Source organism: Astyanax mexicanus, chromosome 8, assembly GCF_023375975.1.
Source record: "Astyanax mexicanus isolate ESR-SI-001 chromosome 8, AstMex3_surface, whole genome shotgun sequence".
NCBI classification, from domain to species: domain Eukaryota; kingdom Metazoa; phylum Chordata; class Actinopteri; order Characiformes; family Acestrorhamphidae; genus Astyanax; species Astyanax mexicanus.
This window is the reverse complement of record NC_064415.1, coordinates 8371411-8387816: the sequence shown is the minus strand read 5'-3', so window position 1 is coordinate 8387816 and position 16406 is coordinate 8371411. Positions and strand designations below refer to the sequence as shown.

Here is a 16406-nt window from a genome sequence, read left to right as displayed (position 1 = left end):
TAAACTAGTTTTAATACCCTTGATTTCAGGAGAAACACTAATTCTAATTCTAATTCTAAATGGTTGCTATGGTATCCCAGGTGTTTGCTATGGTGTTGCTAAGTGGTCACTAGGGGGTCGCTATGGCACCTACTCTGGTGTAGTGTCCCAATATTTTTGTCCACGTAGTATTGTGATTCTAAATGGTTGCGATGGTGTTCCAGGTGTTTGGCAAACAGGATAAACTCTTTTTCCAATTCCCTTGATTTCAGGACAAAGAAAAAGCAGGTGCCCAATTACTTTTGTCCACATAGTATTGGGATTCTAAATGGTTGCTTTGGTTTCCCAGGCAGCTGCCATTGTGTTGCTAAGTGATCGTTCTGGTATCAAAGTTGGTTGCTTTTGCTCTGGTGTAGGTGTCCTAATACTTTTGTCCACGTAGTATTGTGATTCTAAAAGTTTGCTTTGGTATCTAAGGTAGTTGTCATGGGGATGCTAAATGGTTGCTATGGTATCCCAGGGGTTTGCTACCACTGGTCTTGGTAAGAGGTATTTGATGTGGCTGTTCTTGCTCTGGTGCAGGTGTCCCAATACATTTGTCAATTTAGTACAGTGATTCTAAATGGTTGCTATGGTATCCCAGGCAGGTGCCACGGTATTGCTAAGTGGTTGTTAAGGGGTCACAATTGTCAAGTGGTCGCTGCCTGCAGGTGAGGTGGTTGCTCTAGCTCTGGTGTAGGAGTCCCAAAACTTTGTTCCAGGTTGTATAGTGATTCTAAATGGTTGCTATGGTATCCCAAGTGTTTGCTATATGGTCCTGGTAAGTGGTTGCACAGCATTACAATACATTATGGTGATTCTAAAGGGTTGCTAAAATGATGTTAAAAGCAGGTGTCCAAATACTTTTGCCCATATAATATAATTCCAATTAAACAGCACGGCATGAGCGCAGTTACAGTCAGGTTACAGTACTGTGGTTTTACTGTAACTGAACACCAGGGTAACACCGAATTTAAGCTAATAAAAAAAATCAGCAGCTATTTTAAAACATCCCATAATTAGCCGCTGTTCAGTTGAAAGCTGGGCTGGATTGTGAATTAGGCTACTCCCTATTTACACTTCCGTAGCCTACATACAGCAAGCGAGTGGTTGTGACCCAGTTTAGTGCAGTGTCGGAGGCTGTGGGTGGGGTTTAGGTAGAGCTGCTGTAGATCACGCTGTCAGTGTAAAAGGTTACAGTACGCTGAATTATACAGGGTCATCCTGCGGTTAACTGCCGACACCCTCAGATCACTGACTCAGCTCTACCTCACTTTTATTCCACTGCAGATCACAGCAGATGTGCGGATATTACTGTGGACCAAATGCTGGTGCATGATGACATCATCCAAAAAAAAAAATATATATATATATATATATATTTTTTTAAGAAATGTCTTGTTTTAAACAGATGTGCAGGATGACTGTGTATTTTAAAGCTAAAGCATTTTAGCTCCACCTCCAGGCAGCTGTTAAGCTATTGCTTTTTTGTTGCTAATATATTCCAGGAGGTTTTTAAGGTGTTGCTAAGTAGTTGCCTGGTGAACGCTGTAGTGTTACTATGTAGACACCGTTGTACCCCAGGTGGTTGCTACGATGTTGCTTAGTAGTGTCACTAAAGCATCTGAGGTGGTTGCTATGGTGTTGTTAAGTGGTTGCTGCTGTGTTACTTAGTGGTCACTCTGGTATCCTATGTGGTTGCTATGGTATTGTTAGGTAGTCACTAGCTGGTTGCCACAGTGTTTCTAGTGTCACTATAATTGCCAGGAGGTGTTTGCTATTTTATCACAGGTGGTTGTCAAGTGGTTACTAGAAGAAAATGAGACCACTTCAGTTTCTGAATCAGTTTTTTTGTTTTTATTTTGCTATTTATAGGTTTTTGTTTGAGTAAAATGAACATTGTTGTTTTAAACATTGTCTATAAAATACAAACATTTCTCCCAAATTCCAAATAAAAATATTCTCATTTAGAGCATTTATTTGCAGAAAATGAGAAATGGCTGAAATAACAAAAAAAAGTTGTAGAGCTTTCAGACCTCAAATAATGCAAAGAAAAAAAAAACAAGTTCATATTCATAAAGTTTTAAGAGTTCAGAAATCAATATTTGGTGGAATAATCACAGTTTTCATGCATCTTGGCATCATGTTCTCCTCCACCAGTCTTACACACTGCTTTTGGATAACTTTATGCCTTTACTCCTGGTGCAAAAATTCAAGCAGTTCAGTTTGGTTTGATTGTTGTGAATTTTCAATTTGGTAAAATTAAAGAAACTCATCATTTTTAAGTGGTCTCTTATTTTTTTCTTCCAGAGCTGTATAAATATTCACAGTAATAGGATATAATGGACGATACAAAATTATTGTGGATAAAAGCATCATGGTCATATATTGTACCATAAGTACCATATAATTGACTTGTACAGCAATATCATTATTGTGACAGGCCTATACTGGTGGGATATTTGTAATGTGTGTATATATATATATATATATATATATATATATATATATATATATATATATATATATATATATATATATATATATTGAACAATATAAATTATAATCAGTCTATTACAGCAGAGTAATGTGATTTTACTCCCATAATAATGTGGCACAGTTTTGAGATCTGCACCATTACCATAGCAGCAAAGCAGCACAGCTCCCACACGTACTCGTGTACACACACACACACAAACACTAACATAAACACACACACACACACACACACACACAAACACTAACACACACACACACACACACTCAGCTGCTTGGAGGCTGATGCAGCTCTGTTCCTCCCTCAGGCCTCGCTAATCCTCCAGCATCCTCAGCCCCACCTGCAGCATCTGCTCACAGACACACACACACACACACACACACACACACACACACACACACACACACACACACCTTGCATCACAACTGGGTCAGTGTTAAATATGCGGTCAAAAATTCCTGTGGACAGATCCTCTAATCTGCCATAACATTAACACCACCTGCTGAATACTGTATAGTCACCAGCGATCATACCCACAACACAACTCTGACCTGTTCAGATATGAATCCACTTCTTTATTGCATGCAATAATGGATTCAGCTGCTTTGCACCTAGTTGCACCCATTGCTGTCACAGATGTGCAAATGCACACACACATATAGTACAGCTTGTACAGTCCCCTATTGAGATCAATTACAATCAATTACCAAACTCAAACTTTACCACATACATGCTTATCTATGCACAGTAAGCTAGATGTGCAATCCACACATACTGATTTACCTTTCATCATGCATTTATCATATACCGCCACACCACTAGAGGTGCTATAGAGAAGAAGCATACTAATACAGCTTGCTAACTAATGCTAGCCACTTAGCATAGCAAGCTAAGACACAGTCGAGTGACAGTAGCTCAGCTCTGTGGAGTCAAACGCTCGTCTCTCTCTCTCTGTCCTGTCTGGCGAGAAATAAGAACAGAACTTTATCTGAGGAGCTCCTGCTGCTGTTCCTCACTGTATTAGTGTTTTTTATCTGAGTAACATAGAAAAACAACAACAAACGACCAAAGCAGAATCAGTTCGGATTACAGAATCATTTATTCAGCAGAAAAGATAAAAATCCCTGAAACTCTGGATACGAGGTGCAAAAAAAACACCAAAAGCAGTAACTATAGCCTTTTTAAATATATTAATACTGCAGTTTTGATTTAATATTAGTGCACACTGAACTGAATGAATTTGTTGAATGAACTGGAAAACCAATTACTACCTAAATAATTAAATGTCTCATATTTTACAAATAATAAACGTGTGTCTAACCTGTGCAATAGAACATTTGAGAAATATCTCTTTAAATACTAATTTCTTTCATGTTTCTAGAACTATTTTAAATATTTTGTTTTGTAAAGGAAGCCGTGTTAAAGTTGTTGGCGTATCTCTTTTTAAGGTCTATTGTTCGTGTTCTTCAGCTGCCTTTTTTATGTTAATTAAGTCTGATTTCTTTATATATTGTGTGATTTTGTGGGAAAAAGTAAACCCAATACTAATCAAAGCCTTAATCTAAAGCCTTAATGGTTTATATTTTATATATTACTTACAGCACAGTAAGTCACAAACCTATATTAAAGTCCAGTCATGCAAAAATATATAATGATGTACAGTGAAACCATCAAAATATTGAAAAATACCATGACATACATTTTTGGTCATACTGCCTAGTACTACATTAACACGTAATTTACACTGGTAAATATATTGTTTGTGCAAAGAATACAGTAAAGCAATGGTAAAGCTAACTCTACAGAATCTAGTTTCACATCTGAGGCGGTTCTCACTCTCTACACTCCACTCATCCACTTTACACTCGCTTTTACATCCGCACACGCTCAGACTGGTGTTCATGCTGGTGCCATCTGTCTTCCACTGCCTTCCAATATGTATCCCATAAAATCATCACATGCAACAGATTTCACACAGAGCAGCCAAAGAAGTGCACTGTGAAGATCACCATCATCATCATCATCTCTAACATCAGTGTCTTTATAGAGGAGAGTAAAATTACAGAAACACGGATACACAGTCCTGTGCCAAACTTTTACACCATCAAAAGAAACAGAGACTGTAAAAAAAAGATGGACGCCGTGTCGCCGTTCCCATTCATTCAGTGAAAATGAAGCCAAAATCTTCCTCCATGTTGGCGATCCTGATACCCGAGTCTGTAAAGCGCAGTAGAGACCAGAGGAGGAAGAAAGACTGTGGAGAGACAGCCTACTCATTTAAATAACCCCACCCCTGAGGGATGCCTCGAGGTCACAGGCAGCAGAGCGGAGCAGAGTGTATATAAGCAGTGTAACCTCTGCTTATATTGACAATATACGCAGAGGTTACACTAGCTGCTACATTTAAATAATGAAGGTAGAATTACAGTATATTAGAAAAAAACGTGATTGAAAGTTGTTCTGTTTTGCCATTGAAACCTATGGGGATGGGTGGGGTTACGCAGCTTTCTGCAACCGAACAGCAGGGGGCGCCCAACCTGTGGTGTCTTCAATTTTGAGAGACGATGCTCTGTCTAGCTATACACAGTCTATGAGAAAAAACTGATTAAAACTACAGTATATATTTAACTGAGAGTATCTACACTTATCACTTTTAATAACACTACAATAAACCCTAATAAACATACAGTAGATGATGTTAGCTAGACGTTAGGTAGTCTAGCTGATCTTAGGTAGTCTATCTGATGTTTGCTAGATATAGCTAGATGTTAAGTAGTTTACCTAATGATAGCTAGATGATATGTACTTTAGGTTCTCTAGCTGATCTTAGCCAAATGTTAGGTTCTTTAGCTGATGTTAGCTAGATGTTAGTTTGTCTAGCTGAGGTTAGCTAGATGTTATGTACTTTCAGTTGTCTAGGTGATGTTAGCTAGATGTTTTCACTAGTTGAAATTAGCTAAATGTTAGGTAGTCTAGCTGATGTTAGCTAGATGTTAGTTTGTCTAGCTGATGTTAGATAGATGTTAGGAACTCCAGCTGATGTTAGCTATATGTTGGTACTCTAGCTCATGTTAGCTAGATGTTCGGTAGTTTAGCTAATAATAGCTAGAATATTTGTCTTTTAGGCTCTCCAGGTGATGTTAGCTAGATTTTAGATTCTCTAGCTGATGTAAGATAGATGTTAGTTTTTCTATCTGATGTTAGCTTGATGTTAAGTGCTTTAGGTTTTCTAGCTGATGTTTGTAGATGTCAATTAGTCCAGATAGTATTAGCTAGATGTTAGATAGTCTAGCTGATGTTAGCTAAATGGTAGGTACTCTAGCTGATGTTAGCTAGATGTTAGATAGTCTAGCTGAGGTTAGCTAGATGTTAGGTACTCTAGCTGATGTTAGCTAAATGTTAGGTAGTCTAGCTGATGTTAGCTAGATGTAAGGTAGTCTAGCTGATGTTTGCTAGATGTTAGGTAATCTAGCTAATAATAGCTAGATGTTATGTATTTTAGGTAATCTAGCTGACGTTAGCTAGATGTTAGGTTCTTTAGCTGATGTTAGCTAGATGTTATATTGTCTGGCTGATGTTAGATAGATGTTAGGAACTCCAGCTGATGTTAGCTATATGTTGGTACTCTAGCTCATGTTAGCTAGATGTTCGGTAGTTTAGCTAATAATAGCTAGATGATCTGTCTTTTAGGCTCTCTAGGTGATGTTAGCTAGATTTTAGGTACTCTAGCTGATGTTAGCTTGATGTTAGAAGCTTTAGGTTTTCTAGCTGATGTTCGTAGATGTCAATTAGTGCAGATGGTATTAGCTAGATGTTAGGTACTCCAGCTGATGTTAGCTAGATGTTAGATGAAGTTAGCTAGATGTTAGGTAGTCCAGCTGACGTTAGCTTGATGTTAGATACTCTAGCTGATGTTAGTTAGATGTTGGGTACTCTAGCAGTTGTTAGCTAAATGTATGATAGTCTAGCTGATGTTTGCTAGATGTTAGGTAGTCTAGCTAATAATAGCCAGATGTTATGTATTTTAGTTAATCTAGCTGGTGTTAGCTAGACGTTAGGTACTCTATCTGATGTTAGCTTGATGTTAGGAGCTTTAGATTTTCTAGCTGATGTTCGTAGATGTCAATTAGTCCAGATGGTATTAGCTAGATGCTAGGTAGTCTAGCTGATGTTAGCTAGATGTCAATAAGTCCAGTTGATGTTAGCTAAATGTTAGGTACTCTAGCTGATGTTAGCTAGATGTTAGGTAGTCTAGCTGATGTTAGCTTGATGTTAGGTACTCTTGCTGATGTTAGTTAGATGTTGGGTACTCTAGCAGTTGTTAGCTAAATGTAAGGTAGCTGATGTTTGCTAGATGTTAGGTAGTCTAGCTAATAATATCCAGATGTTATGTATTTAAGGTAATCTAGCTGGTGTTAGCTATGTGTTAGGTACTCTATCTGAACTTAGCTAGATGTTATGTACTTTAGATTCTATAAGTGATGTTAGCTAGATGTTAGGTATCCTAGCTAATGATAGCTAGATGTTATGTATTTTGAGGTACTTTAGCTGGTGTGACCTAGATATTAGGTACTATAACCTTACATATTAGTTAAGCGTTAATGTTACCTAAATATCAGGATAAGTCTGTATAATGCACTTCACTACACTATGCAATGTTTTATAGAGTAGTTCAATATATACATTAATATATATTGCAGAATGTCAGCTTTTACCATCTGTTTTCATCTTGCTTGGCAGGTACAGCTACTCAGAACAGAAGGCAAAATCCTCGTGGCTGGTGTTCCAGATACTGCAGACTATGCGGCAAAACCCAAACACCGCTTTCAAAAGAGCGAGAGAGAAAAACACAGAAGACGAGGCGAGACTGAAAAACTGGGTCACATCAATTAGCCTGACAAACTCTGAAGAAAAGGCCATCTAATGGAAAAAGTCTGAACATGACATTTAAGAGCCTTTAAAAAAAAAAAAAAAAAAAACTCGCTCACCTCAGAACGGCCTGAGCCTTCAGAACACCTCGCCGGAGGACAGCGCTCTCGCGTGGTTAATAATTATGGTAATTACACACAGAACACACAGAATAACAATGTTAAAAAGTGTGTGTGTGTGTGTGTTTGTTTATGGGAATGACAGGGCTGGCCCAGTTTAGCCTCCGTTCTCCCCTGGTGTCACAGTACCGCTGCCACAGAGTGATGCAGGCTGCACAGATACGACAGATGCTGACAGCACTGTCAGGTACAGCGTTCCCAGTCCACTGCGTCCACTTCCCCAAAAACTCACCGAAATGCAGAGCTCACTTCAGGATAGCTCACTGAACATACATCACTAGTGATGGGAGGGTGAAGACTAGCACATGCCTCCTCCGACCCATGTGAAGTCAGACTCCGCCTCTTTTTGAACTGCTGCTGATGCAGCATTGCCGAGTAGCATCGCACCGCGCTCGGAGGAAAGCGCAGCGACACCGTTATATAGTGTAGGTGTTTCACTTAGTGCTGTGCGATATGGCGATAAATGTCTCTTCTACAGGAATTTCATCAATTATTCATGCAAATATATAAAGTAGGCTACGATGAAATGTATTGGCGTGGTCACTTTGCATAAACTCAGTTTATATAAGCAATATAAGTTATAAAAGTAATCTTCGCAAAAAAAGCTTCATAATGTGGTTTTGCAACATGTCGCTGCTTTACGTTATTCGACGGACACTTAAAAAAATGTTAATTGAGTTTATTTTGATAACTCAATTTAAATACCTGTATAATTTTGGAAAAATTAGCTACTGCATCTACCTCATCTATTTTCATTTGATATATATATATATACGTATACATATACGTATATGTATATGTATACGTATATATATATATATATATATATATATATATATATATATATATATATATATATATATATATATATTGCTGCACTAAATAGAAGTAATTCTAATTTGTGAACGTTTGGTTTAATGTCATGTGTAATGTGGTAAATCATGATATATACCATTATCGTGATAAAAAAAATTCCATATTGTGATATATGATTTTTCCCATATCACCCAGCACTAGTTTCACTACAACAAAAATTAAATGCAAAGCCAATGGTATTATTTCATGAAGTGACCCGTGACGATTGATCAGCTGACCTATCTGGAAACGTAGTGGTGGAACAAAGTGACCCAGTTCCTGATTGGTATTGGAAGAGGGAACTATGTCAGCTGAACACTCACCCACTCAGAAGCTTTGTTCTGTTACAACAGCTGTTCTCTACAGACGCTTTGGAGAACTGGAAAACATTTTATGATGAGGAGTGTGAACAAAATAAGGCTTGTGGGGCATGGTCTAATATTTTATGTACTCCCCAATAGGGGTGGGCAATATGGCCCTAAAACATCACAATATTTAAGGATATGTTTTGCAATAACTATACACTTGGTGGTATAATAAAACTTTGCATTTTCAAAATACATTTCTAGAAAATACTACAAACCAACTTACCAAGACCCTAATCTTATATAACATAATAAAAAAATAAACTGTATAAACTATGAATACAGTAAATAGCAAAAAAAAGAAAAAGAAAAAAATCTAATAGAATATTGCCATTATCAGAATATGGATACTGTGATACTTTTTACTGTGCATACGATACAATATCACATACAATACAACATCATTGTATGAGTTAATTACTTTAATTTCTTGTGTCTTACTGTGTTTGAGAGCATCAGTTGTAAAGTAGTGAAGAGGTAGAGTTACAGGTATACAGTGAATAGTGAATATTTGAGTAATGTTCTAATCCAGATTATTAGAAAAAAGAACTACTCAACTAAGTAAAGTAAAAATGACTAAGAAATGAAGGTCAGTCAATCTAAAACATTTCATGAACTTTAAAATGATCATCAAGTACAGTCAAAAAATATCAAATAAATGTACGATAAAACTGGCACTCATCAGGACCGCCCCAGATAGGAGCACTTAAACGCTTTACAGAGTATTTTGGCTTGATTCACACTTTAGTTTTCTATCGAATATTTTTTTCCGCTAGGTGGCGAGACTTTTAAAGCTAAGCTAAGTAAACAAAACTGTAACTGTTTTTTCTTTAAAACCGTTTATTTAGGTGAGTAAAGCACTACCATTTATTTACAGTAAGCTTAGATTTTCAGAACGGTAAAAAAGCTAGCGCTTAGTGAGGTTAGTGGCTAATGTTAATGCTGCTCCAGCAGTGCTAGCTGGGATTAGCAGCAGGGTACAGTCCGATAAACTCACCTTTGAATGGCATCAGAGCTAAAACTAGCTAATGCTAATACTGCTGGTGTTGGAGAACTAAACTGAAACTCCTGTATAACTCTGTACGTCAGTGGAGTGGCTTTACTGCTCCTTAATACCTGACTGATAAAATTCATACATAAGACACACTAGATTAAAAGGCACAAAGGACTATTTTCGGGGAAAATTAAAGGACTTTAAGCGCAGCTTATGTTGTAAAAATACAATTCATGATTCCTAATGTGTTCCTTTATAGTCTGGATGACTTCAGTATGTATTCATTGACAATATAAAGAAAAAAAATACAATTTAAAACACTGAATCAGATTCAGGTCATGTTTGGTCCACCAGCTTGGTAATAATAATAATAATACTAGTCATAATAGAAGATCAGTATGGTCAACCTTGGGTAAACTAGTTCCTAGCATCTAAACCAATATCAAACTCAACCAATATCATCCCAAAATCTGAGCTAGAAAACCATCTTAACCAGATTAACCCGGTTTTAGCAGGCCACACAGTTTCTTTCAGCAGAGCAATCAATCTCTGCAGTCATGGCTGAAAACTCCACCATAAACATTTCCAGAGCTGAAGGTCAGACCAGTGCACTGACTGGTCGGCTGATTGATTGAATCACTGGCTGGCAGTCTGTCACCGCTCCACGTCTGTCTGCCGCCAATCAAAGCGAGAGCGCCGCTGTTTACTGATGAGTCAACCCGAGCCCCGTCGCCGGCTCTGAGCTGGGTGTGAACGCGGCACTGCTGTGAGTCAATTCCCAGTCCTCCGAGACTGCAGGAGAAACCTACACAGGCCTGCAGAACACAAACGCCGCTGCTGCTGCTGCTGCTGTAGATCTCACAGATGTCCTGCAGCTACGCATGAATCAAACGTACGCTGGGGAGAAGGGTTAATCCCTGACAACAGTGATTCCAGCTTCATAAAACAAAGATTTACTCAAAATATTAAAGAAATTATTTAATTATTTCCTGAGTGTCCAGCGAATAGCATCCATAACACAAACACAACACCTGTGGTTAAGTAATGCACTGACCTCTACTGTCCACTGTGGGTGGTAATACTAGCCTTCTATGATGTAATCCTGGATCACTTGTGACACTGTGGATGCTGGAATTTAAATTAATTAAACGTTGCTTCCATCTATATGCACCACTATTAGACCAAACACCAACTCCCATAACTAAAGTTGCCTTTCCATAACACTGGCCAATGTTTAACCTCCAGAGGTGTCAAGTAATGGACTACAAATACTCCATTACCTTACTTAAAACAGAAATTATAATAATTATAAATTATAAGCCTCGTTACTCCTATTTAATTTCAGCTTGTTCTCATTCCAGCTTCTTGTTGTCCAATAAAACCCCAATCCAGATAAATCTCTCCTTTATCCAGATAGAGTGAATCTGATTGTGATTGGATGTAGAGAAACATCAACATACACCATTCTCACACCCTATTGGTTTATACTGTGATCTAATCACACCTGCACATGTCAGCCCCCCCCCCACACACACACACACTCCAGCAAGAACATAGCAGACGTATGTAGTCTAGTATGAAGATGATCCGTGCAGAGACTCAAGAGAACTCTAGATAAACTCCAGCCCAACTAAACTTTAATATCTTTAATATATTTACATTCTACTAAAATACATTCATTTACAATCAGCATATATGCAGCTGAAACAGGGAACAGTCTAGTGCAGGGGTGTCCAAACTTTTTTTGTTGGGGGCCAGAAGGACAAATATATTTGAAGTCATGGGCCACAGACTCTGTAATAAAACAAATAATGAAATATACCACTTTAAATAATACATTTTCCTGATTACTTTCATTTACACACCATTTTACTTGACTTACTATCTTCATCTTTGACAGTGTTGTGTAAACTAAGATTTTCAAATTTATGTTTAATTTTAATGATGTCTCTTAATATTAAACTCCTTAATTACGGCAACTTTTAGACTCATTGGCCCGTTTTTCTGCACTAGAAATGCGCACTCTCTCCGCTTTTAGACTCTTTGGCCCGTTTCTGACACCTAGCTTTCAAACTTTGAATCTCACATTATAAAAACCTGCTTAACAGCGGGCCAACTTTCATTCTATTTCTAAAATACCTCGCGGGCCGCTCCAAAAAAGGAAACGTGCCGCAAATGGCCCGCGGGCCGTAGTTTGGACACCCCTGGTGTAGTGCATCCCAAATTATATTATCAACATTATCATTTTAATATAACATTATAATCATTATGGATTTTAGAAATGCTTATGTACCGGCATGGTTACCACTTTCGCCTCCCAGTACTGGGGTCTTGGGTTCAAGTCCCTATCTGGGGGAGTTTCCTCCCACAGTCCAAAAACATGGAGATTGCGTAAATTGGATTGGACCCTTAAATTAATTCTCTGTATGTGTGTAAGTGTGTGCTATGAATGTAAGTGTCTGTGTGTGCATGTGTAAATGTATGCATGACTGTGCCCAGGTATTAATTGCTCAACTCCGTCCTGGGTAAATGCTGTAGTCCCTGATGCAGTCCTTCAGGTGGACGGTTGTTTCCGGTTGAGAGTATGCTGTGCGCTATTGGCTGCTGATTCTTACCGGTCATTCATTTATTCATTAAAGTTGATACTTCAACTTCTACAGAAATATTTGAAAGCCTAGTATCTGTTACTCTAACTGAGCAATGAATGTCAATACTGACACCTCACTTACAAGATAACACCTCACAACTTTTACAAGCGTGGGCGTTCCATGCCGTCCCATGCTTCAGTTCATGCCGTGGACGAGTTAAGTCTTGCACCTTCGCTTTCAACACTGTTTCTTTTTCTCTATGATCTTTTTTCTTCTCTTTTTTCACCGAGTTCACAAACCAAACCTCAGTGGATCAAAGGAGCATGCGGAGGAGCGCTGCCTCCCTCGGCACCCCTCCGCGTCACAATCGATCAGGCAGCGTGTAAATAAGCAGAGTGCTCCGCCGCCCTCCCTTCCAACTGGCCTTGACGGCTCCGGACCGCCGAACCCCACACATCAAAAGTCGGGTAAAAAATAGCTGCCTCGGCGAAAACCCTGCCGCGTACCCCTAAATCGATTCTGCACTGCCTCAGTTGCCTCGCAGCGCAGCCTGACAGCTTTAACCCATATTCTGCCCGCCTCCCTCTCTCTATTTCTCTCTCCTACGCTGGAAATAGAGTGGGAGGAGGACTGGGAGAGCAGCTTCCATGCTGCACCACCTTCCCACTCATGCGATACCATGATAAACGCAGCTCGGGTTCTCCGGACACTATCGATCGATTCGTGCTTGGGCTGCGAGATTTTCGAACACAGCAACCGTTCGAGGTTAGCAATGAGATCAATGGCCCATATTCTGAAAAAAGAAACTGGCACAACTCTGATAGCAACAAAGAAACGGCCCAAACTTGGCTGAGGTATGGCAACATCGTCTGAGACTAGACATCGGCTAAACAGTTTAAAATATTCAGAAAAATTTAGCTACATAACTGGGGTGTTGGCCCAAGTGGCACAGGCACATTGCCATATTGTACCCTGCAACCTGGTTGTTGGCACAAGAGGTTTGAGCAGATTGCCGTATTATACTCTGCAACCAGGATGTTGGCAAAAGCACCATTATACTCATCAAATAAAGTGCTTGGCGCAAGTGGCGCAGGCAGATTCCCATAATATACTCGCCAAATGGGTGAAAGTACAAGTAGAGGGTGCCAGCAGCAGATTACACTCTGCAACCGGGGTGCTGACACAAATGGCTGAGGCCGATTACTTAATTATACTCGGTAACCAGGGTTTTTAAACAAGCATCACGGGCTGACTGCTATAATATACTTGGCAAACAAGGTGTTTTTACAAGTGGCTTGCACCAACTTCTGTATTGTATTCGGCAACCAGAGTAGACACATGTCTCAAGCTGATTTCCAAACTGGAAATAACACCACCCCCTGCCATTGAGCTATCATGAGCACATCATGCAGGAGACTAGGGTTCAATTCCTGGTCTGGGTGACTAGGTGCTGCGCTACACCAATTAGAGTCCTTGGGCAAGACTCCTACCACTACATTTTGTCCCAGAAATTATTGCAATACAAGATATTGTTGGCATTTTTAGATCACTAATTTGGCATTCATAAAATAATAACATAATATCGTAACAAATTAATTAACCCTTTTAAAGGCGATAAACTTTCCATTCCTGTTGACGCACCCAATTTTGGAACCTAAAAAAAAGTCCCATCTTGAACCAAAGTACGTTATAGTAGGTTCTTCAGTGTGTACTATATATATTTACACATTGCAAAGAGCAGAGGTAGGGGAACTGTGGGTCTGCCCCACACAATGAAGTGCAACCCCGGTCTGTCCCAGCTGGCCCACATTGGACCGATATAAAGGCTTCCTTGCCTGAGCTTTCACTCGAGAGATACGCTGATGGTGAATGGAATACTGAGGCAACATTAGCGTAAGTTAAGCAACTAGAGCCACACTGGGCTGTTACTCTGTTTCTTTAAGTTTATTTTGGGTACATGTTGTAAGTGCAAACACAATGGACGATATCACGATTATTAAAATGACTGCAGTCATGTCCATTTATTGAAAGAAAAGTCGATAATGTTGTTATTGTGACAGGCCTATCGATTACCATATTATACTTGCTAACCAGAGTTTTGGCACAAGCAATGCAGGTAGATTCCCAAATTAAATTCACTTACCAGGGTGTTGACAATAGTAGCTCGGACCGATTTCTATATTATACTCAGCAACCGGGGAGTGCTGGCATATGTGACCCAATCATTTGAGCCAGGATACAAACTGAAGTCTGGCCAATGCAACTCAAAGTTTTTGGCATGCTGTTTTCTGACTGGAAATGAGTGATTTTTGCTATCTGGGAAGTTGGAAAGACTCAGAAAGACTGGAAAAAACATGCAAACAAACAAAGAAACAAACAACCAACAACCATCTCTAACTCAAAGCCGGAGCTTCACTTCTCAGGGGCCTGGTTCTAAGCGTCAGTATCGAGGGAGTTTGCGTCAATCATCCAAAAACAGCAGGGTTACGAGCACACAGCGGCACAGATAAACCTCCCAGGGTTCTGACGCTCTTCAAAAACAAAATCCCAAACTTCACAACACTCGAAATCCTTCATTTCAGGCAAGAATACCTCGTAAACAAACCTACAAAACTCCTTTTATTTAGGGTTCTTTAGTAAAGAGAATGATATCATGTATAATCATGAACACATCTGCATACTTTATTTACTGTCACAGCTAAGCGGCTTTTCTTAACTCTGATGAAAAACTATGGTCAATAATAATTTAAAGATTATTTTTCTTTAAAATGGTTCTTGATGGGTTCTAGATCTCATTTTGTACAATATTGAATGGTTCTTTATTAAAATAAACATTTTATAGAACCATGTCAAGTCAAGTAAAATCATTAGTAATTTAAATACTTTTGAATTTATTTATCTATTTACAAAAATATATTTTTAATTGAGTTAATTGTTTTTTGCAACCAAAATAATCTGTGATTGACTAAATAAACGAAAACATTGAATAATTTATACTGATTTCTTTGAAAACCAGTTTAGTATTCGATAAAAAAAAAATCAGTAACAGAGGTCGAGTCAGAGTTCCCAGCAGCTCCTACCTGCAGACGTCTGTTTGAACTTCTCGCTCTTTTTCTTCCTCCACTTCCAGGGCTTGAAGAGTCGTCCGAGAGTGGCGAACTTGCTCCTGCGGCGGATGGGCGGCGTGTGGGTGCCGGGGACGAGGGATTCGGAGCGCATGGCGGCCAGTCGCTCCACGTCCTCCGCTGAGGAACACAGAAAGATAATTAAGTTAGTTAATGAAGCTAAATTACCTTTTTGATCAGTATGACAAGTTTCACAAGTTCACAAGAATAACCAAGTTTGACCAAGCAGGTTGATCACGCAAGTCAATGACCAGCATCACCACCAGTAAGATCAAGCTGGTGACCATGAATACCAGCATCATTACCAAGCCGTTAAACCAGTATGAGCATGCAGGTTAATAAGCACGAATTAGCATGACCCAGAATTCACTGCAATAAATTCCATCAATCTGTCCACCAATCTGTCTCCCGAACAATCAATCTGTCCATCAAAGTGTGTCTATCCATCTGTCTACCAGTTTTTCTCCATATCAATCAATCAGTCAGTCTGTCTCCCTTTCAATGTATCAATCAAACTGCCTCCCTAATAGTTTGTCCATCAATATGTCCCCATCTTAATCTGTCCATCAATCTGTCTCCTCATCAATCTGTCTATCAATCTGTCCATCAATCTGTCTCCATATGAAACTGTCCATCAACCTCTTTCCCTACCAATCTGTTCATCAATTTGTCTCCTTAGCAATCTGTCTATCAATCTATCAATCTGTATCCAATCTGCCCATCAATCTGTCCTTCTCTCAATCTGTCCATTAATCTGTCCCTCTTTCAATCTGTCCATCAATACGTCCCTTTCCCAATCTGTCCATCAATCTGTCACTTTCTTCATCAGTCCATCAATTTGTCACCTTATCAACCTGTCCATCAAGCCGTATCCATATGAATCTGTCTATCAAATACTCTCCCTATCAATATGTCT

General features: G+C 39.1%; 1 protein-coding gene across 2 annotated transcripts in view; it reads right to left on the bottom strand.

Moving 5' to 3' along the window:
- LOC103044371 (phosphatase and actin regulator 1) overlaps window positions 1-16406 on the bottom strand; it is a 139174-nt gene that overhangs the window by 60724 nt on the left and 62044 nt on the right. For both annotated transcript variants that reach the window (XM_049482062.1, XM_022678178.2), the window contains exon 2: window positions 15446-15610. In XM_049482062.1, coding sequence (XP_049338019.1) covers window positions 15446-15610 — 165 coding nt within the window. The remainder of the gene's footprint in view (window positions 1-15445; window positions 15611-16406) is intronic.